Here is a 20,400-nt window from a genome sequence, read left to right on the forward strand (position 1 = left end):
ATTCAGCTAATACCAACTCCCCTGCCTCATCTTCTGCCCCGCCCCCTCTGCTAAAACAGCCTCAGGCGCCGGGGCTGAAGGTTCCTCAGATAGCTCAGCAGTCAAGGTATAAGGACATTCCAGATGTTTGGTTCTCTCTGTACTAATTCTCTAGCTTTGGTTATTTTTATATTTTGTTATGGCTTCTTTTTGTGCTTTCAGTTTTGCTTTCATTTACTTTCTCTTTTCAATTAGCCCACCACCAATGGAAAGTTGATGTTGGCCATTGATAGCCTCCTAGGTAGGGAAATAGTAGATCAATCGCTACATTTAGATCATGACCCTAGCATTCTTTGTAATCTACTCACTGGCCTTATTTTGAACATTTACATCATGACTAATAGCAAAGTAGATTGGGTAATGATATATCACTCATATCTTTGATAACATGGCTTTAATCATTCAGTTTGGATAAAAACCTGTAGCTTGTATTATCATAATTCAATCACTACAATCAGATTTTGGAGCTTAGTCATAGCATTCAGATTATAGCTCATCTATTATAGCCTGGTCTGTATATAAACAGTATTGGAATCTGTGTTGTTTCTCTCATAACATACTTTTTTTTTAATCTATTGATTTTAATAATTTCATTGATATTTATCCCAACATATTAGATTTATTAATAAATCTTTTATCATGTCATTCAAATCATAAAACCCAGCACAATAAATAGCTGATTTATGGGAGAGGGTATTAAATCTATCGTGATTTGGAATAAGGAAACAAGCTATCATCATCATTTTATCTTTTTCTCTCTGATTGGTTGATTTCTGATTATCATTACTAACAGCTCTGTAAATGCTGGTTTTACTAATTTTTGTCAATGCTGGTTTTACTAACTTTGCATGGTTCCCAGCAAAGACAAAATTCTTAACAGATGTTTTGTATTTGAATTGAGTAAAGACAATTAGTGTAAAAAATAAATAATGATAAATATATACTGGTAATTTATATGTATATCATTCAAATTAAATTTCCACAGAAAAAATAAAATTTATGTAATCTGGTACTTGTGTTGATATTGGTGATTCTGTAAATATATCAATGCTCATTTAATAGTGATGCTTTGTTTACAGATTGAACCCCCCACAGAGGACAATTTTACAACAGCCTCCCCCCTTGATTCGTCCGGCCTCAAGTGTCCCAGCTCCTAAATCGGTCACTTCGTCTTCTTGAAATCAGAACCACCAAAGCCTTGATCTGACAACACCAACTGATGACTTTACACCATCACAGTTTGCCACCCATGAGATACAGATGGAACAATTTTTTATAGTCTTTATTCGTATATGTTCTTTGTTATGTCATGTGTCATTTAATTATGTTGACATCAGGGAACTTTCCATTATAATATAAACAAACCTCAACACGTGGGTTTTGTTTATGCTCTCTTCAAAATGTCAAGCTTAGGAGAGAGTGTGTTTAAAGGAATGAGGGTATTATGGTCTTTTTTTTTATAGATTTCTAGATTGTAGAAAAAGCAGTATTCATTTCATATTTCATCCATACATTCTCATTGGCTACAGAATTTGAGAGTGAGGCGTTGGCCATCCCCATTTTCAAATTCTATATCCAGTTAATTTATTTTCTTTACTTAATTCATCTGAATTATTTATATGTGCACTTGTTATTTCATTTTTTGTCATTAGTGTATATACATAACTTCATATCATTTCTATATTGACCATTTTTTATTGTGAACTATATTTATGTAACCATTAAACTGTCTTTTTGCTTTTCAAGTATAAAAAAATGGGAATTTGTCTCTCATTAAAAAAAATAGAATTTAATGTGCTGTCCACATTTTATGATATATTGACCTAAAAATTAGAGGAGACCAGGTTTGTTGCTTTTGTAGAGGTACTTGCTTGAGAATATTGATTGCTATTGGTGTATGGTATGATCAGATGTTACGGCTTATGCTGAAATGCTTGTGTGTGGTAGATCTTTTTTTAAATCACCATAGTTTTCAAACATTCAAAGTTATCACTACTCATAGTAAAAATCACATATTTATACACATTCACTCCTGTGTCACTACATTGTACATCGCCTGTCATTCAGCTCAGATTGCTGTGAAAATACAAATGCTCATTGCTAACACGTGTTGGACTTTTTCTTATGATTTGAAATAAAAGTCTGCAGATTGCCTGTCGTGGTTCAGTGTTCTTTCTGTAGTTGGCTGGAGTTAACAGCTGAAGAGTTGTATCTGTAATTTAATTAATAAACAAGGAGTTATCTTCACAGAATAAATGTGTAAACAGCTTGATTTTGCTCAAACTGAAACAATCACACTGGGTATCTTCATCATGCCTAAATTTGGCATATAAATGTGTTATCTCTTTTACTAATTGATCAATAGGATGTGTTAAATTCGTTGGAAACTACAAGGACAGATGGGTAACGCCCATGTTACATATTGGTATTAGTGGATGCATTATACCTGGTTTAGCAGTCCCTGGAACCCCTGTAAGTTGGAACAGATATTGTTACCGATCACTAGCGGGCCTCGTCTTGCTTGTACAAGCTCTGGAAAAACAGTTCAAAGCAGGTTTAATACAGTTGAACCTTTGATAACCAACTACCTGTGTGTGAATCCTAGTGGTTACTTACCCGTTTCTGGGAAAATTATCTCCGTGAGCTTGTTTTTAACTTCACCACCAAACCGCCTTCCGGTAAAATGGAAGTTTAAATCAAGAAAGTCGTCCACCTTCGAAAAAAATGGTACCATAAAAACAAGGTTAAACAGACACGAATTTGTCTGCGGCAACTAGATACATTGATGATTCTTTGGTCTTTAATCTTACTAGAATACTGAATACCGTTATTACTTGAATTTGCACAATATAAACATAAATGTATTTTTAGTTTACTTCATCAGAATTCAAGTAATATTCATACCCTTGTGGTTATGTTAAGAAATGACATGGCTCCTCTGTTTTGAAGAGACAGTCCAAATATCACGTGAACAGTGTTGTTCTCTATAGTTTTGAAACCAATCACAATAGACGGACGTTCAGAGGAGGAGCAATCGTCATCACTCAGCAGAGTCCTCATCGGCCCGGGGCCGGCGTCCGGCTTCACTCGGACGGAAATCCTGAACCCAGAATCCAGCTCCATCTGGTAAAACTGCCACAGAACTACACTCGAGTCACTACTGAACACTGCATTGCCCGCCCCGTCATAATTCACATTGGAGGCTGTGGATTCCCTCTCTCCCAAGTCATCCCGGGCCTCCTCATTGTGCGACACAAAATCAAGGTCCACAACGTTATCACACCCTAAAACATCAAACATAGCATATACGCACATGTAGTTAGTGATACAGTTTTGCTTCAAGGTAACTTTGTTAAGAACACAGACATGCACCACTCTTACTTGGTCCTGTGACGATGTTTGGGTCCGCCATGCAGTCACATGATTCCATTGAGAAGACCTCGCCGTCAGAACAACGCTGTGGTACCCAGGAATCGTAAAAACGCATCATGTACCAGCCGTCTCTGTGCTGCAGTGGTTTGTGTGGACAATCTGACAAAATAAACCCAAACCATAATACTCAAGATTAAATAATTATATGCAGAAAATAAATCCACTAAGATATAACTACAGTGTTACCTTGACATAAAGTGTATTGATTACATCTACGCTGGTCAAACTTCGTCCCCGAACACTCGCTTCCGCCATTACGAGGCACGGGGTTATCGCACTGACGTGTTCGAGATGAAATTCCCTGACCACAGGTCTTGGAGCAGGTGCTCCACTCAGACCAAAACGACCAGGACCCGTCCTCTAAAAATAGAACAATTGACGTCGAATTAATACAGAGAAATCCATAAACTTTAGAACACTACCGGGTACTACTTTGCAACGAATTCATTCTATTCAGAAATTGTTGATTGAGGTTCCAAATTGATTCTCCCAGCAATTTCAAAATTATGCAATGGAATGTGTCTAAATATTTCCTCGATAGACACTTTATTTTAAGTAATCATACTTAAAACTGTTAATATATATAGTGCAAGGATTAACGTTACCAGGGCATTGATCTACGTCTGTAGGGAGACAATCGCTGACATTCACAGACAACCCAGTACAGGTCTGGCCCCCATTGGCGGGTGGCGGGTTCGAACACTCCCGCCGGCTATGACGTGTCTTTGTATGGCAGTCACAGGGGCTCCATTCCCCCCACGCCGTCCAAGACCCATTCACTGGAGAAATGAAAATACAAAGATCAGTACAACGATGCTGTATATAGCTGTTTGTCGCAGTCGCCCAACTGTTGGACGAATAAAGTAAGCTCACCCGGTGAGGGACATTCCGCCTTGGAGCAGGGTTGGAACTGGGTCTCCACCTCGCGGTCACTGCATTGGTCACGGCACCACCGAGTCCTCACCCTCCTACCCGAACCACAGGAAGTGGAGCAGTCACTCCAGGAAGACCAGCTTCCCGCTCCCCATTCATCTACAACAGTGATCACCATTAATCTATAATACCCAGTTACAAATAGCGGAGTGTTTTCTTTGGTTCAAGACTTAAAGTATGAATATGAATGAACTATATCTACAGCATCCAAACCTTGGCATCCGTGTGTGTTACAGATCTCCGTCTGACTTGGCATCCCATCACAAAGGTGACCCCCGAGGGAAGGCTGGGGTGAGCTACAGGAACGTGCACGTGAGCGGTAACCACCGTTACAAGAGGCTGTGCACGTTCCCCAGTTCATCCAGGAAGACCAGGCACCATCAACTGGATCTGTAGACGTAACGTGTATAGTTTTAAACTAACTGTTTGAACAGACCAAACGTTATTAGAGCCAACAAATTAGGAACAATAAAACTTTTTGTATACTATATATTGTCCTCAATATAATATATATAATTATTAGCAAAGAAAAGGTAAAAATTCACGTCATTTTTTCCAGATGACATAAGGATTAAATAAACCGTAGGATTTGGTTGATTTGTACATGTATTATTGGTTTTTGACGTTTGGGCAGATTAATTTTAAGGACAAGAAACGTTTGGTTATCAATATCATCACCACAAATCAGAGAACAATCTTAATTCTGTATCCTTCGGACTTACAACTACCCAATCTTTATCTTCTGATCAATGTTACATGAGCCATCTACTTTAAAAGTTGTCATAAACGGAGATACGATTCATGTTGTTAGAACCGTTACGTTGGCAATTAAAGGACTGATTATTTTTGTTGAAGGAGATACTAGATCAGTTACATGATAACAATTACAATAATAATACACAGAGGAAACAAAATGTTTGCATGTCTTTTCGTCGACACTTGGGGACGAAATATTCCAACTACAGGCACACTATAATATATATGTAGTATATGTAGAGCATAGCTGGAGTTTGCCCACCTTTCATCTTTACAATTATTGAGATTGGCCGCAAACATACTGTTCAAAGTCTGTATTAAAATGTTTGCGTGCCTCATCTTTAAAAACAAAGTAAGTGGATTGGATGTCCATTTGAAAACAGTATTTAGACGTTGGAAATGATTATTTTATGCAGATGATAATCCAGAAAGTAATTTGCAAAAAAGTATTACGCCTTCAGCAAATGGGATGCTTGACGAAAGGGTTGCAAAATGAAACATTTAAACAGAAATGAAGGAAACATGCAACTTGCCAATGCAGATCCTCTCCAAGGCTCTCGTAACTAGAGCATATAACATCCCTATATCACCAATAGTCACCACGAAATCAGAGGCCATTTGCTTCAACTCGTGTTCAAGCTCATTTCCACCGAACCCGATGGCTAGAAGATCCACGTTCATGATGCGGGCCTGCCACACTTCAGCGAACGTGCTGGAGGAGTCCCCGATGTGTGACCCGGTGACCAGCAGGGCCCGCTTGGTAGCGCCGGGACGTGAGTAGTACTGATACAGTCTGTTCATCTCCTCCAGCCCCATATGTAAATTAGCTCCTCCGAAATTAGGTCGCAGGAACGTTACGGCGTGCTGCGCGAATTCTCTGTCCACCGTGAACGTCATGACGTCATCGATCGACGAACTGTACAGCACCACCGCCACCCTGAAGAACTCGGCGCCGAGCGTCAGACCGTCCAATAGACTGGTCAGGAACATCTGGATGGCGGGGTGCCATGTCGTCGTCCGTTTGTCCTGGTATGACGTGATGTTGGAAGATTCCACGACAATCACAAGGTCGATGTATTTGGAACAGCTCTGTGCTGGAATTAACAGAGGAGAATGATTCCATCGAATCATGTCCGAATTTCAACAACTTTTCTTAAATATTGGTCATTAAACCGTCTTCGATAAAAGAAAAACTTACCTTGAGACAGCGGGATACAGAGGAACACACACAAGAACCATTTCATCTAGAACATGTAATATAAGGAATTTAAGAAATGCATGTAGATTATGTATGTAAAACATCACACTTGACGGGATAATACGAATATGTAGAAAAGAAACAGTCGTTTAATGGTTTGGTTTTTATTTATAATACATGCATATAGAGTAAGCTAGTCTACTTTTACGAAATTTTTGTATAACAAATGTTCCTTAGCAAGTTTTGAATCTTACATTGTATATTAATTAGTCTCATGATGTTTCATTATACCATTTATAAAGTCAAGGTTTTGTGGTTACAGAACTCCATAGTAGAAAACTTTGACATTGTGAAGATGCATTATACAAGAAGTAACATCATTATTTCGATGTTCATGAGTTTTTGTAACACGGATGAGGAAGGGGGGGGGGGGGGGGCTCCAGTCCATGTTCTAAATTTTTACAAAGGTTGCCATTTAATTACACTTTCCACAGTTGAGAAATTTTTACGATAGTATCAAATACTTTTTCAAAGTTAATTTAAAGAACGTAATTAACTTTGAAAAAGTATTTGATACTATCGTAAAAATTTCTCAACTGTTGTTTTTAAGCATGAAGAACCGACGGCACCTTATGGAAAACAGCGGGCTGAGGATTTACAAGACAGTAAAACTCTGATTTAAATATCACAGTATGCTATAAAATATGTATTTTATCCCGTGATATTTTGCTTTAGTGACCAAGAAACGCTAGTAATTAAGTAAAATAGTCATATCGAATTTTATTAAATCTTACCTCTACTGAGTAATTTTCACATTTTTGAAATCAGTAAACCAAACACATCACGCACTGAACAATTTGTGTGTATCTCTGTCACTGTGCTACACCATTGTGTGGATGAGATGAACCACTGTATAGAGATATGGATGCCTGGGGGCAGCAGAAGACACTCCCTGTACCTGACCAGACCCTGTGTAGGGCCGAGGGACAATCAGATAGCGCTATCAGATGTAGAGAGGGCCACGGAGCGTGTACAGAAATACCTGGCTGTTTACCTGATGGAGGTGTGGGGGTGGGGATACACACGTGTATCGTTTTTTTTTAAAGATTGCAGGTTCATTGTTATTTCTGCTTTCATGGGATATAGGGTATAATTACACCCCTGCTCCCGTCCATCCTTATGTGACTATCATAAAATCATTATAATTATTACGTAATAATATACGTCTCTCGTAATACAATCAGAAAGGCAAATAGGATATGCTAAATGTTTGGCAAATGGAATTTGATAAAGTTTTGGTACGTATGAACAATTAGAATGGGAGGGGGGGGGGTTAATTTTGCGTTAAATCCATTTCTCCTAAACAAACAAAGTTGAATTTTGAGTAATTGCTCCCTGTTCTTGGTCAGTTGTGTAATTTAAAATTCTTTCTCTGCTTGTTTAAATGATATCATGACTCACTTTTTTCGCTAATATTTTCTTACAAGCAAGAATAAGAAGGTACCCTTACCAATTTTTGTCGGGCTGGAGTCGGGGATGGGTCGGCGGAGGGGGTGAGGGTGAGAAATGATAAGGAGTGCTATTATCCTCAGTGCAGATCTGTGCACCAATTAAAACAGTCTTATGGTGCAATATTAAGCCCTGTGGTCCCAAGTCAAATCATTGCAACAGATCAAGAGGACGAGATCAGAAAGATCACAGTGTTTACTGTGTGGATAGGTGAACCTGGATGTAAATGAATATAAAACACCAGCCTTGTGGGGAAAACATCACAGCAAGCCCTTCTGATTGATTTTCATTTTTATTTCATATTGTATTGACATAGCACAATGAGTTTCTACACTAATAGCACCTCAGCATGCACATTTTAATCATAATGTTTATTTATCTGCACCTGTTATACTTTTTGTACACACACATTATACCATGGCATTTCAATCACATCAATCTCTACTTCATAGTGTTCAGTATAGCTCAATTTGTACATACATGTACTTAACTGTGTTGCAGACACCAAACATTTTAGAACTGTGAGATTCTTAGATTATGCAGAAAGATAAAATTCTAAATGTTTAGAAATGTTTATCATTGTCATCACAGTCATCATTATCATCGTTGTCATCAAACAAACATCTCAATGGTTAGAAGAACCATTTTTACAAAACATATTGTTGAACATCATTTCATGAATATTACATTTGACATTTAAAAAATATCAACAATAAAAATTGTGAGGTTAATATTTCAATGTCGACAACAAAATACACGGTTTTATATCACAGTCTTGGTATCCCACTCAAATATAACAACCCCCCCCCCCCGCAGAATCTCTGGAATCTCTGCAATTTGGTAAAGTTAACAGACCAACAGTTAGCTGAACACAGACATCATTACATGTTATTAATTACCCTAGAGGACAACTACATTTGTAAATGTAAAGGATTGAGTCTTCAATATAAAACAGGATACAGACAAGTTTTGAATACAGACATGAAGCTTAGTATGACACAACACTTTGATCAGTCTATGACTAGATATCTTTGGTTTTTCATTGGACAATCACTTGCCAAATCTTGGGCTTTATATTTCAAATGTTAACTCCTGGTTTTATCATGAGGCTTAATAACATATTTAGTATCTCATGAACACAGCTTCAGTTTTCTCCAGAGTGAAATAAATGAATGCAAGGAAGTAAAGATATTCACTTGTCTGATTTTATCCATTGTTCAATAGTTCGTATGTAGGCCTCTGAATTGATCCATCTTTCAATAGTTCATTTGTAGCCCTCTGTTTAATCCATTTATCGATAGTTCACTTATGTCTCAATTATGGCAAGTGTTGAACAGTTCACATGTATGAGAGTAAATTTTTGTACACAGAAGTTGATCATGAGAGTCGCGGACAGAGCCAGACGTGGAGCTGGCACTTCCTGATGCTCTCCCCCGACACCTGTCCACTACACATGCACTGATATTGCACTCTGTGACTGTCTGTTACCGTTAAATTCAGTGTGTGATAAAGTCCTCCCGACATCGAACAGGTCACAAACATCACAACATATTTCTGAAAGAAATGAAAACATTAACTGAAAAATATAAATGTAAAAAGCATGTCACAAACATCAAAAGATACCGGTATTTCTAAAGAAAATGAAAAAAATACAAATGATACTCATTAACCTAAAAAAAACATGTCACCTCATATCACAACATAATAATACTAGTACTGTTACATATTTCTGAAGTTGAGCTTGTTTCATTTTCTTTATAATGAAGGGCAAATTCTGCCTTTTTTAGTCTGGAAAATTCTTTCAAATCTTTTGTGCTGAGCAAAGACTAACTACTGCATTGTGAATAAGTCTGACATTCAATATGCTTTTGTTTGCCATATGTCTTATATGAAACTGTGGAAATCTAATATAACAAAACATTCAAACAAATTAAGGAAACTTAACTTGCTTTGATAATTATATGAAATGAATATATGAAATGAATATCAGAAATTAAGTACTGGTAGATTCCTATTTCACAAAACTGAAATTACAGTAAGTTGAGTCTGATTTTAGACAAAGCAGAAATTAAGTACCTCAAAGTCCTCCATTGGAGGAAATGGATTGAGAGTGGATGTCCTCGTTGTGTCACTTGCAGAGCTGGCTGTATCAGTCTTCATAAAACAGGCACTCAGATTACCCACTCCCTGGGGACCCTGTCAAAATACAAATATCAGTCAGTAAAGTCTCTATAAAGTATGGTCATAACATTTATGTGGTCATCTGCTTTAAAAATATCAAAAAACATTTTTTTGCCTGCTCAGTCTCCAGGAGTTATTTCCCCTTGATCCAAAATTAGTTCAACATATGACATACCTGAGGTCCCTCCATTTTGCTGATATTCAGGAGCTGTTCCTGTACTATGGAATTCTGGGATGCCATGATGGAAGTGAGGTTTTGATAACTGAAACTAACTTGATCATGGACTTGTTGTAACGTAACTTTTGTGTTCGATAAATTTGAGTTCAGGGAAGATATATTCTCCTTCGTCTGTTGTTGAAAATAGATAAGCTGAAAATAAGAAGACATGATTCAGAGAGTTGTTAGGAAATAAAAACATATTTAAGGTTGCATTCTATGGTTATCAAAAACATTCTTTATTGATTCTTCATCCCTGTCATATACATACATGTACTGATCTCAAATATGATAATGAAAAAAAAAATATTATTGAATATTTGTCTTGTTTTGGGAAAAGGGGATTTTGTACACTCTAGCAGAATTAATTAGTGTACCGTACTTTATGTTGAGTAATGACAGGATGCATGCTGAAGGAGCTGACTGGGTAAGGAGGTACTGTACAGGAATAAGTATATGTACCTGTACAGAGATACATACATGGGCATGCTTATATACATGTACCACCGTTTACCTGGAGAACACTCCATACACCAGACTGAAATCAATTCCAGGAAAATTGCTACGCTTTTCAAAATTTTTTATATCTCCAGAGATTAATTTACGATATATATATATTTCCTTCAGACATATTAAACTTGTTTAAATCATGAATGACCAAGTTAAAAAGATCGATCGAAATAATAAAGGTGTGCATAGTCTTTCTGTTTTGATTTTATGTCATTTTTTAATAATTACCTTGTCATCAAGATCATTGATGTATTCAAATGACTTATTCCCCGCAACAAGAGATTCCAAAATCCTCATCTGAAAGCAAATATATTTTTAAATTTATTTAAAAAACAAAGACAATACAAATAAAAAATGCGTAGTTGATATTTTTTGTTTGAGTTGATAGGTGTTTCTTCCGATTTGCAGAGTAGTTCAAGTGCTTCTCTTTACATTACATGTTATGTGTCATGCTTAGACATGCGACTCTGATTCTCAGTAACCAGATACAATGCACTTGTAACTTGTGATACATGTACTTTATATTCTTGCTATTGCAGTAATTCATACAGTTCAAAATACACTGTTCATCTTCAGTTGTAAGGATAAAACAATTGACATATTTAAATCATCTCTACAAAACCAGTTTAAACAATACATGTATTGTGTTTAATTTGTTTGTTGGCGAATAAAAAATAATACATTATTGAAATGGTACGATACAAAAGTTGGTTGGAAGCTGTTCATTTCTGACACAAACCTTAATGTTCATGGTGGTATAATTGGACTTGAGACTTTGGAGCTCTTTCTGTAAGGAGGCTACTTTAGTGGGTCCTGTAAAAGAAGGGGTTGTCCTTATATAAATGCCCTATAAAGCATTCCATTTATTGTTGTACTAATAATAACAGATTAATGGTAATCTTCATACAACTTGACCTAGAGTGAAAGTTGATCAACAGTTTAATAACCTAGTGCCCTAAATTTATGTGATTCATCCCACCAAATTTACATTTATTAAAACATTTGTATTTTATGTGTTGCATCATCATCAGTAAATATTTTCATTTTTGCAGTTGCTCAGAGTTAAAAGTAGGATTAGTATGGAGGGTAAGCATTTTAAAAGAGATTGTAAGCTAGTAATTCTAAACATATTTTATACCATCAGCTTCCCATTTGTTCGTAAGGATCAAGCAGTAATAGGCACAAATATTCTTATTGATTTACAAGCTTATACATGTATATCTGGATTTGTATACGTGGTAACCCACCTTAAAATGGCCATAAGATTATCTATGAACACCATGGAAAGTAATACTTGATTTATCATTATTTTTTACACAAAGAGTTTACTTAGATGTACGGGTATTTCAAGGTTCTAATAGCTTTGTAATGGTAAGCATTGTCTCCTTCTTTTTAAGGTATAATTTTAAACCATCATTTTCAGCTTAATTCTATCATACTAGTTTGGTGAGATAACGAGGACTTACCATCACTGAAGGCTATGACGACGTACACACTGATGAAGAGTGAGGCGATGGAGATGAGGATGAGGAGGAGGATGGCCAGCTTCATGAGGCGTAGCTGGGTAAGCACGGTGTGGTCCTGCTTGGCCTTCACCGTGGTGTTCACCTTGTTGTAGATGGTGGGTGAGGTGTTAATCATGGTGTCGTACAAAGGGTTGAACCGCTTCCTGCTCACAGATACAGAGAAGATCAGTTACTTTATTTCTTCTCACCATTTTTGTATATTTACACAAATGAATGCTTGTAGTCTGATATTACTGTACAGCATGAATTAAGGTACCTCACTACACCTACACTTATAATTTTTAAGACACTATGTCACAAGATGGCGATTTAAATGTTTTGCTAAACTGTTTATATTAAGCGATCGGGTTGTATAGCATCGTAGCTCAGTGGTTAAAGTATTGGGCTTCTGAACCGCAGATCATGACTTTGAATCCACCTGGAGCTCTTGTTCATGTTAACTGAATTAAAATTTTGAAAATGTAATTTTTTAACCAAAATTTACCATTTTTTTGCCTATTGACTTAAATACTTCTTATCCATTATGATATCTATCATAATCAAGAAATTTTCTGCTGTTTTGAGAAAATATTTCACGCTGTAGTGAGCCACTTTAAGTTGAAACTAATGTGAAATTTTCTTTACCAACTTCATCAAAGCAAATGTTAAAGGTTCCTCCAAAAGGAGACGTGCACATATTGCATTGCCTTTATTTTCTTTTTATGTAGCATACCAGTTGAGTCTGAGAAGGTTATATTTTTATGTAGAACCTTCACAGACTTTATTCTTATATTCATTTACACATACTCCCGAGTCTGTTGGACCATACCTTTCTTCTGCCGACTGGGTGGCACCCTCTCCTTCCTCCTGTTCCGAATGAATTCCTGAAGTGACTGTGGTGCCATTGGAGGAGTGGGTGTCCACGGAGTCAGGGGACATGCCATTGGGGCGTAGTCTAAAGTAAGGAAAAGAACACTTGAATGAACTAACAGAGAACAAGTAACTGAACTAAAACTTATACAAAACAATTAACAGAACACTGGAATAAACTTCCACAAAAAATAAAATAAACTTACATTATTATGTTTGGAACACTATAATAACCTTTGATATACATTGATAAATAGATAGAAGTCTATGAATCAGCATACTCTAATAGATACATAAAACACTGAAATAACTCTTTCTCTCTCTCTCTCTGTTCTCTCTCTATGTTCTGTCTGTCTCTCTCTCCAAACCGAGCCAAGAAAAGTTCAAAATGTGTTCTTGCAAATAGATATATAGATGTGTTTTTCATGGTATCACTGATTGATATTCCTTGGTTTATGTCTGTAACAGATTTGAAGCATTCAATACTTTGTGCAAGCTATCAGCTGTTTTCTTTATCCTGGGTATATACACACTGCTGTGTTTCCTACTGACTGTGTTTAACACTGTGTACAACCACCAGTAATCCATGAGTGTTGTGACAATTATAGCTGAATCAGTAACCTATAATACCCATTGTCCCTCCACATCATTATTTTGGATTATGACATTCTTATCTTAGTGCTTAACTGAATTTATCTGTGGTCTGTGCTATCCCAGATACTCTGGGTCTAAGTTTATTTAACCAGGGACTTAGATTTCTAGACAAATACTAATTCCCTATGTACTTTTACATTGACATTATCTATGAATAACTTCATGTAATGAATGTTACAGTGTCTTTATATATGAATGTAACATTTTCTGGTGTGCTTGTGTTATTTGGCTGTCAGCTTCTGATCGATAAACCATAACAGTAAAGCTTACAATCCTTTCTGATTGGGGAGCAATAATAGATTTACTGGTGTGTCGGAGGCTGAGCTTGGCTCTGGGGTTAATACACTAAAATGATGTTGTTTGTAACACGGGACTCATGCATACCGGTATATCGATGTTTCATAGGGCAAGTGACAAAACATGCAGCAATAAAATTTTCAAATGCCATTTCCTTTTTGCAGTAAAATATCACTTTTGGCAGTCGTAATCAGATAGGAAAAAACACCCAGAAAATTCTGCATGCTTTCGTTACATGAGATTTCTATCACCAGAAAGGATGCTGACTTTTAACTGTTGCCAAATTATGTTGTTACTCAACTTTCTCAAATACATGCACAAAACCTTAACTCTGTCTGCCAGATAACCAAATTAACCCACTTAAAAATTTCATATCAAGCATTGATGTCATAGATCACAAAAGAAGTTAGAACTCTCCTATAAATCTGTACAAAACATGGCATGCTGGCATCATCAATAAGTGATAGTGCAGGCATGTATTGATTAGAGCCGTGGGAATATTGACTTGTACTCACTGTAGGTGCGGGAGTTCCTCGTACTGGTGCGGACAGTCCGCGTAGTCATAGGTTTTGGCCGTACTGATAGGCCTATACTCTCCGGAAGACTGCATGGGAAACTCCGGGCTCACTTGGTCAACATCCAGAGACCCTGAAATACAATGCAATAACTTATTTTCATGCATAATTATATCAGGGAATAAACATATAAATGACAAAATTATAACCCAAAAATAAATTAATCAATACTAATATCCAAGCATTTCATTTTTGTGACCATATACCGGTACTAGGTACCAATTGTTTTTATATTAAATACCATATTTTTTTTTTGCTAATACAATGTCAGGAAAAGTTTAAGCACTGGTTTTCCTATTTCCCTGGAGCGATTTTAAAGCAGGATGTCTGCAATTCACCAGAAGCATGCAGCTGTATTTGATAAAATTGTTGACCCATTTATACAGAATCTGGTCATAAATCTACTATATCATTCCTCAGAAAACAGACAGAAACATTTTCACAAACAATAGAGAAATCTAAAAGAGAAACCGCTGCATGATGTAGATAATAGAACAGACATTGTGCTGATTATCTGATGCTGTGTTGAACCATTCATAGTAAAGCTCTCTGATTAATTAACACTAATTACTGTTGACAATTGAACTGAGGACAAACTAAATTAATACATACCACATTTAGAGTAAGGCATCGAGCTTCTACAAGAAAACCTATAGTCATTGTAGTATTCCATTGTAAACACAATGTTAGCACATGTCCACCAGAGCTGGGTCTGATAGAAAGAACCTGCGCACTCCTGCAAATTAACCAGCTATGATTGACAGATAGGGAGACTGATTAACCAAGTCACTGAGTGGAGGGCCCCAGAAGCTCTCGCTGCTTATAAGTAGTCAACTAAATCTCTCTACTTGGCCAGGCCATAGTCATTGTTGACAACAAATCTAGGTCAAAGGCCAATTAACCTGTCTTCTGGGGCACCTGCTGATAACCCTGCATGGAACAATTAATTGAACCCCCACAGGTCATAAAGTGCATAAAGACAGTGAAAAAACAGTAAAGGGGTTTAATCAAACAAATCCTCCCACACAATAAAAAAATAACCTGCCCAATGGAATGATGACATGAGATACTAAGTGAATTACAAACCATAAAATTGTCAGAGAATTCAATGACATGATCATATCAGATGTTTCACATCTTGAAAACAATGAAGTGAATGAAAGACTTAATTACAGTTGTCAAAAACCCAGACAACAGCCAATCCCGAGAATTAACAATTGATGGACTGACAGACAAAATAGAACATTATCAGTGGCACGTAAAGCTGCGGTTTGCGTGACCTCGGAGATATTTACCCGAGTCTGTACCCAGTAGAGGGATTTCCACCAGTGGCCGATTCATGGCTACCTCTGCTTCATCTGGAAGAATTTCCAAATAATCATGACCACTCTCAGCCATTCATACTTAAATACCAAAGATGTCTTATTGATTTTCGTACAATACACAACATGTGGAGTCTCCTGTGATCAGAAAACAAGTGAGATTTGGGAAATGTCCAGCACTTTATCGGCTCTCTCCTGTGAGCCGACCTTTTTACAATACACTACAGATGGTTTTTCTATTCAGTACTTTACAGTTGTACAAGGTTCACAGATATACACACCTAATCAAACCGGTCGTGGGGGGATCTTTTGTAATCACACTCCTTGCCTCTCTCACCTGTTGACATTCAAATGTGGACATTTAATGCGGGTACAGATCCGTCAACAGCTACCATAACGAATTAGGATTTACGTACTAAGAACCTTATTAGTGCTGTATGCAAACTTAGAGGACGCTTCAATGACTTCACGAACAATATCACCTTCTATAATTCTATAAATGATAACAAAGCATGTCACTTGCACTCAGGTAAAGACAGAGAGGTGATAGTAAATCATAAATCATCCAACCAGACCATAAACACAAAACCAAAAACCAGGACCACTGAAAACTTTACAATTAATGTTTCTCCCAGTCTTAAATCCGTCATCAATAAAATCTACATTAAACATCCACATGCATGCAATTATACTTTTTTATACCCTGTGTAGATTCCTTGTATAGGTATAAAGATAAATAAAATTAAATCAATTAGTCATGCAAATACATTGTGATTTCATGGAATTAACGTGGACTTTTGTTTGAACAGTTGTATCATTACTGATAAAAATGAACATCAATGGACTGCGTTATCAAGGGAGATAACTCGGAATAAATTCAAAAGCAGAGAGAAGATTCAGATAAATCCTACATTCTAAAATTTTAAATCAGATTCTGAAAATTCTAAAAATTATGAGGTTATTTGAAATTTGAAATAATCTGAAATAAACGATGCATTTATTTTTATCATTAGTTTCAGTATGACTTTCAAAGATGTGATACATTGATACCTTTTCATTATTTAGTGCAAGATTATTTTCTTTCAAATAACATACATGAATAAGTAGTAAAATAAAAACCCGTGTAACCCTCTCCAAATAATTTTTTTAAAGACATTCAGGTTAATACCCCCTCCCTCCATTGCAGCTAATGTATTACTGCTAGGTAATCTCTATGTCATTTATACTAACTGTGTTTATTTGTCTTTTTTTCTTTTAACCTACATATAGTACCAAACAATACTTGAAGTGAATTGAGGGAAATTATAATTTACTGGTACAATAATTTTTAGTATATCACATCGAAAAAAAATCAGTCATGTACATATTGATAAGTTGGCAGTATGTGTGACTGCTTACTATCGGGTACTAAGTGTTCCTTTTATAACCTGTAATTAGCATACACCTGTATTTACCTTTGAGATGAGTTTTGGGGGTGGGTCCCATCTTTTGGCTGAGGTGGACCAGTGCCTTGGCCTCCAGTGGCTGCAGGTAATTCTCAGGTAGAGCCACCCTCAGCTTCTCTCCCTCCTTCACATTCTCCCCCGCCCCACTGTCCTGTTTGTCCTCTGTCCCCTCACTGTCCTCCGTCCCCGGCAATCTCTGAGATATCCTCCCAAGGTGTATGCTTTGGTACTCGTTTCTTCGATGATCCTCATCCATAATGGGGGTCACTGCTGTACATGTATTGTCATGGTGACAACTAAGTAATTGTCCTGTAGATCTGTATGATGGAAAAATAGGGGCATTTCTTAAGACATAATATTGAAAAACTGTAAATATAAATCAAGTTAGAGAGACTTAGTTTTACCAGTTCATGTTTGTAAATGATTTTGTCTAATTCTGTTTTAATAAAACTACCGGCAATACAAAGATAAAATAATATCAGTCTCAAATGATTTGATTGTAGGATGGTTCATTGAACTTTTCGTGTCCTTTAATTAATTCATATCCTTACACTTTTGTATGGAAAATTCACCTACAGTAAAAAAAATTTTGCATGCATCGATAAACAACAGCATGTTTTTAATTACATGGCTTTTGTTTTCATACTTCCATGAACAGAAGTAAGTTTACCTTTCTCAATGATGGATTGAAAATAATTATAAATATTCATGAAAAGAAGAAATGTTCAATATGTTGAACAGAAACCTAATTCCTCATCCAATGCCTCTGACATATTGGCTGAAGGTCTATCAAACAATGGAACTGTTATCAAAAGACAGTCATGTAAAACTTCATCAAACAGATATTAGACCAGTAAATCTTCTATTTATATTCAGAATAATACTGTATACTACAGTGCTACTAAGACTCACTAGTTGACATATCCACAAGTGTGCCTCTTTGTTACCAGCTGTCTCAAAAGCCTCAGAGTTACAAATTACTGTTAAATTACTTCACAACACAAACAATTGTTTGTTTTCTTCAATTAACTTCAGTTAAAGGCCCAGTTCCTATACATTTCAATAAGCAAGTTGTAATTACCTCCAATAACCAGGGCCTAGCTTATATATACCAGGGAGACAGACCATTAGACTGGATGCATTGAACTTTTAAAAACTTTTTTCCTGATTCAATAACCACACGGTCATTCCGTCAACAAGGTCAAACTCCTAAACTTTATCATAGGACCACCGCATTAGATTAAAAATTAAAATCCCTCCCCCTCCTCCCCTAAGACCGCTACCCCCTTCTAAAATGGCATCTTCATCAGTGATAGTACCACGACGCTGACAGACATCTCATGACTGATTCTATATCAATCATACATAAAGTTAGCTCCTTCCACCAGACTATAACTTAATTCTATCACAGTATAATTAGTTCAGTCCCTCAGGCCCCTACCATCCCCTTCTCCTTGGAGGGACTAGTATATTCAAATTTATCAACAAGGAAATCAAATCAAACCAATCCTGTGATATTAAGAATTGAAAATGAATTGTTTCCTCCAATTCCTAATCCCCTTCCCCCAAACTCCTGAGTGACACACATTCTGGCTATTCCCCCCTTTTCACATTAAAAAAAAGTGGAGTAATGTGTTCTCCATCCATGTAGATGGCATTACAACACAAAATGAAATTTTTGCAAATGAATTCATGTATAGCATAGAGTCTAAGAGCATTTACATTACATATAATATTCAAAAATTGGAAAATAATATAAAACAATATAATTCACAAATTTTAAAAAGCTGTCATACCAGTTTGAATAAAAAATGAAAGTAATTTAGTGTAATTCAAGCATCCTGGTATATGTCTGTAATTAACATACTTGACAAAAGAGATTGCACCAATCATTTAAAGAGGTACATCTAACACAAAGCCCTGAACAAAACCTAATACACAGTAAAGGAAATACTGATTATTGTCAATTATAAAACCACTAACCCAGTTCTGTTGTTTGTTTAGATGTTTGATATGGATCCTCTAGTGGATTTTTACACCTAAGTATGAAAAAGTATCTTACCCTTGGGAATATAAACAAGATCTAACGAGTGTGGAGGCTTTGTGACAGAATATAATACTTGGTTTTGGGACGAACGAACTGTCAAAATATTGACCCTGTTTGAGTGGAAGCCAGGCACTATAAACAGGATTAAGAAAACAGACCAAAATCTTTTAAAACACGAAACCCACAAATCAAACAGCATCAGAATAAATTATAAAACATCTTTTACAAACCACTTACCAGCCATTTGTTATTTATCCAGATTGTTTAATACATCACTGAAGCATGGCAAATATTGGTGTAGGTAATGAATGGGGTCCCTGCATTTACCACCGATTCTACACACAGACAAGGCTATTGAACTGGTTCATTCACAAACATGTGACAACAAAAAACGATACCAATATGCAAGACATATAGCACAGTTTTGGTTGACTGAATTCCAGAATCCGCATAATAGATTGTTTTTAACTAAAACTACGCCATGACCAGACCCCATCTCATGGTGACTCACGTGTAGGTAAAAACCCACACAAAATTTGATGATCCACGGCCAGAGGGGATGAGGCGGTGTAATTAATTGACACAATTTAATATTTACAGGCTGCATTGACACCATGTTTTGTGCACCTATCAATGTTGCTGTCAAATCACTGCAAGTGTAAATACCAGTACATGTACTAACAATCCATAGGCAATCACAAAAGCGTGTCCCTTTTGTTGTTCCAGTACAGAAACTTTAATTTTTTCAAATTCTAAGTATAAAATACATTAATACATGTACTGTCCTTCATTAATGGAAAAGGCAACCAGTGTTTATTATTTTGTGGACATTTAAACAAAAGCTGGATTAATTGGTACCGGTATATCTACTGTACCGGTAAATAAAAACAGTCTTAAACTTTCAAAATAA

General features: G+C 36.4%; 2 protein-coding genes across 2 annotated transcripts; both read right to left on the reverse strand.

Annotated features, from left to right (window-relative positions):
- Positions 1-6: 6 nt before the first annotated feature.
- On the reverse strand, positions 7-16,266 carry LOC128175605 (uncharacterized). The gene is made up of 20 exons (XM_052841363.1): positions 15,972-16,266; positions 14,617-14,749; positions 13,110-13,235; positions 12,242-12,444; positions 11,515-11,588; positions 11,004-11,072; positions 10,780-10,803; positions 10,224-10,418; positions 9,944-10,063; positions 6,359-6,404; positions 5,694-6,254; positions 4,618-4,794; positions 4,345-4,503; positions 4,077-4,250; positions 3,658-3,831; positions 3,421-3,570; positions 2,944-3,323; positions 2,656-2,752; positions 2,486-2,571; positions 7-150 (listed from the first exon to the last, which is right to left on the reverse strand). The coding sequence occupies exons 1-20, from the start codon at positions 16,072-16,074 to the stop codon at positions 7-9; spliced, it is 3,195 nt and encodes a 1,064-aa protein (XP_052697323.1). The 5' UTR covers positions 16,075-16,266.
- Positions 16,007-20,333, reverse strand: LOC128175016 (uncharacterized). The gene is made up of 4 exons (XM_052840384.1): positions 19,728-20,333; positions 17,453-17,760; positions 16,280-16,335; positions 16,007-16,034 (listed from the first exon to the last, which is right to left on the reverse strand). Exons 2-3 carry the CDS (start codon positions 17,697-17,699, stop codon positions 16,280-16,282), a joined length of 303 nt encoding a protein of 100 aa, XP_052696344.1. The 5' UTR covers positions 17,700-17,760; positions 19,728-20,333; the 3' UTR covers positions 16,007-16,034.
- Positions 20,334-20,400: the final 67 nt, after the last annotated feature.

Source organism: Crassostrea angulata, chromosome 3 (assembly GCF_025612915.1).
Source record: "Crassostrea angulata isolate pt1a10 chromosome 3, ASM2561291v2, whole genome shotgun sequence".
Taxonomy (NCBI): Eukaryota; Metazoa; Mollusca; class Bivalvia; order Ostreida; family Ostreidae; genus Magallana; species Magallana angulata.

Excerpts from the sequence above, each read along its gene's own strand:
- LOC128175605 (XM_052841363.1), bottom strand. The coding sequence starts at position 16,074 with ATGGCTGAGAGTGGTCATGATTATTTGGAAATTCTTCCAGATGAAGCA. Across the intron at positions 12,445-13,109 it reads ACCCAGTCGGCAGAAGAAAG|GAAGCGGTTCAACCCTTTGT; the intron begins GTATGGTCCAAC and ends ATCTGTGAGCAG. Across the intron at positions 4,251-4,344 it reads GGCGGAATGTCCCTCACCGG|TGAATGGGTCTTGGACGGCG; the intron begins GTGAGCTTACTT and ends TCATTTCTCCAG.
- LOC128175016 (XM_052840384.1), bottom strand. The coding sequence starts at position 17,699 with ATGGATGAGGATCATCGAAGAAACGAGTACCAAAGCATACACCTTGGG. Across the intron at positions 16,336-17,452 it reads CCCCAAAACTCATCTCAAAG|GTGAGAGAGGCAAGGAGTGT; the intron begins GTAAATACAGGT and ends GAATGTCAACAG.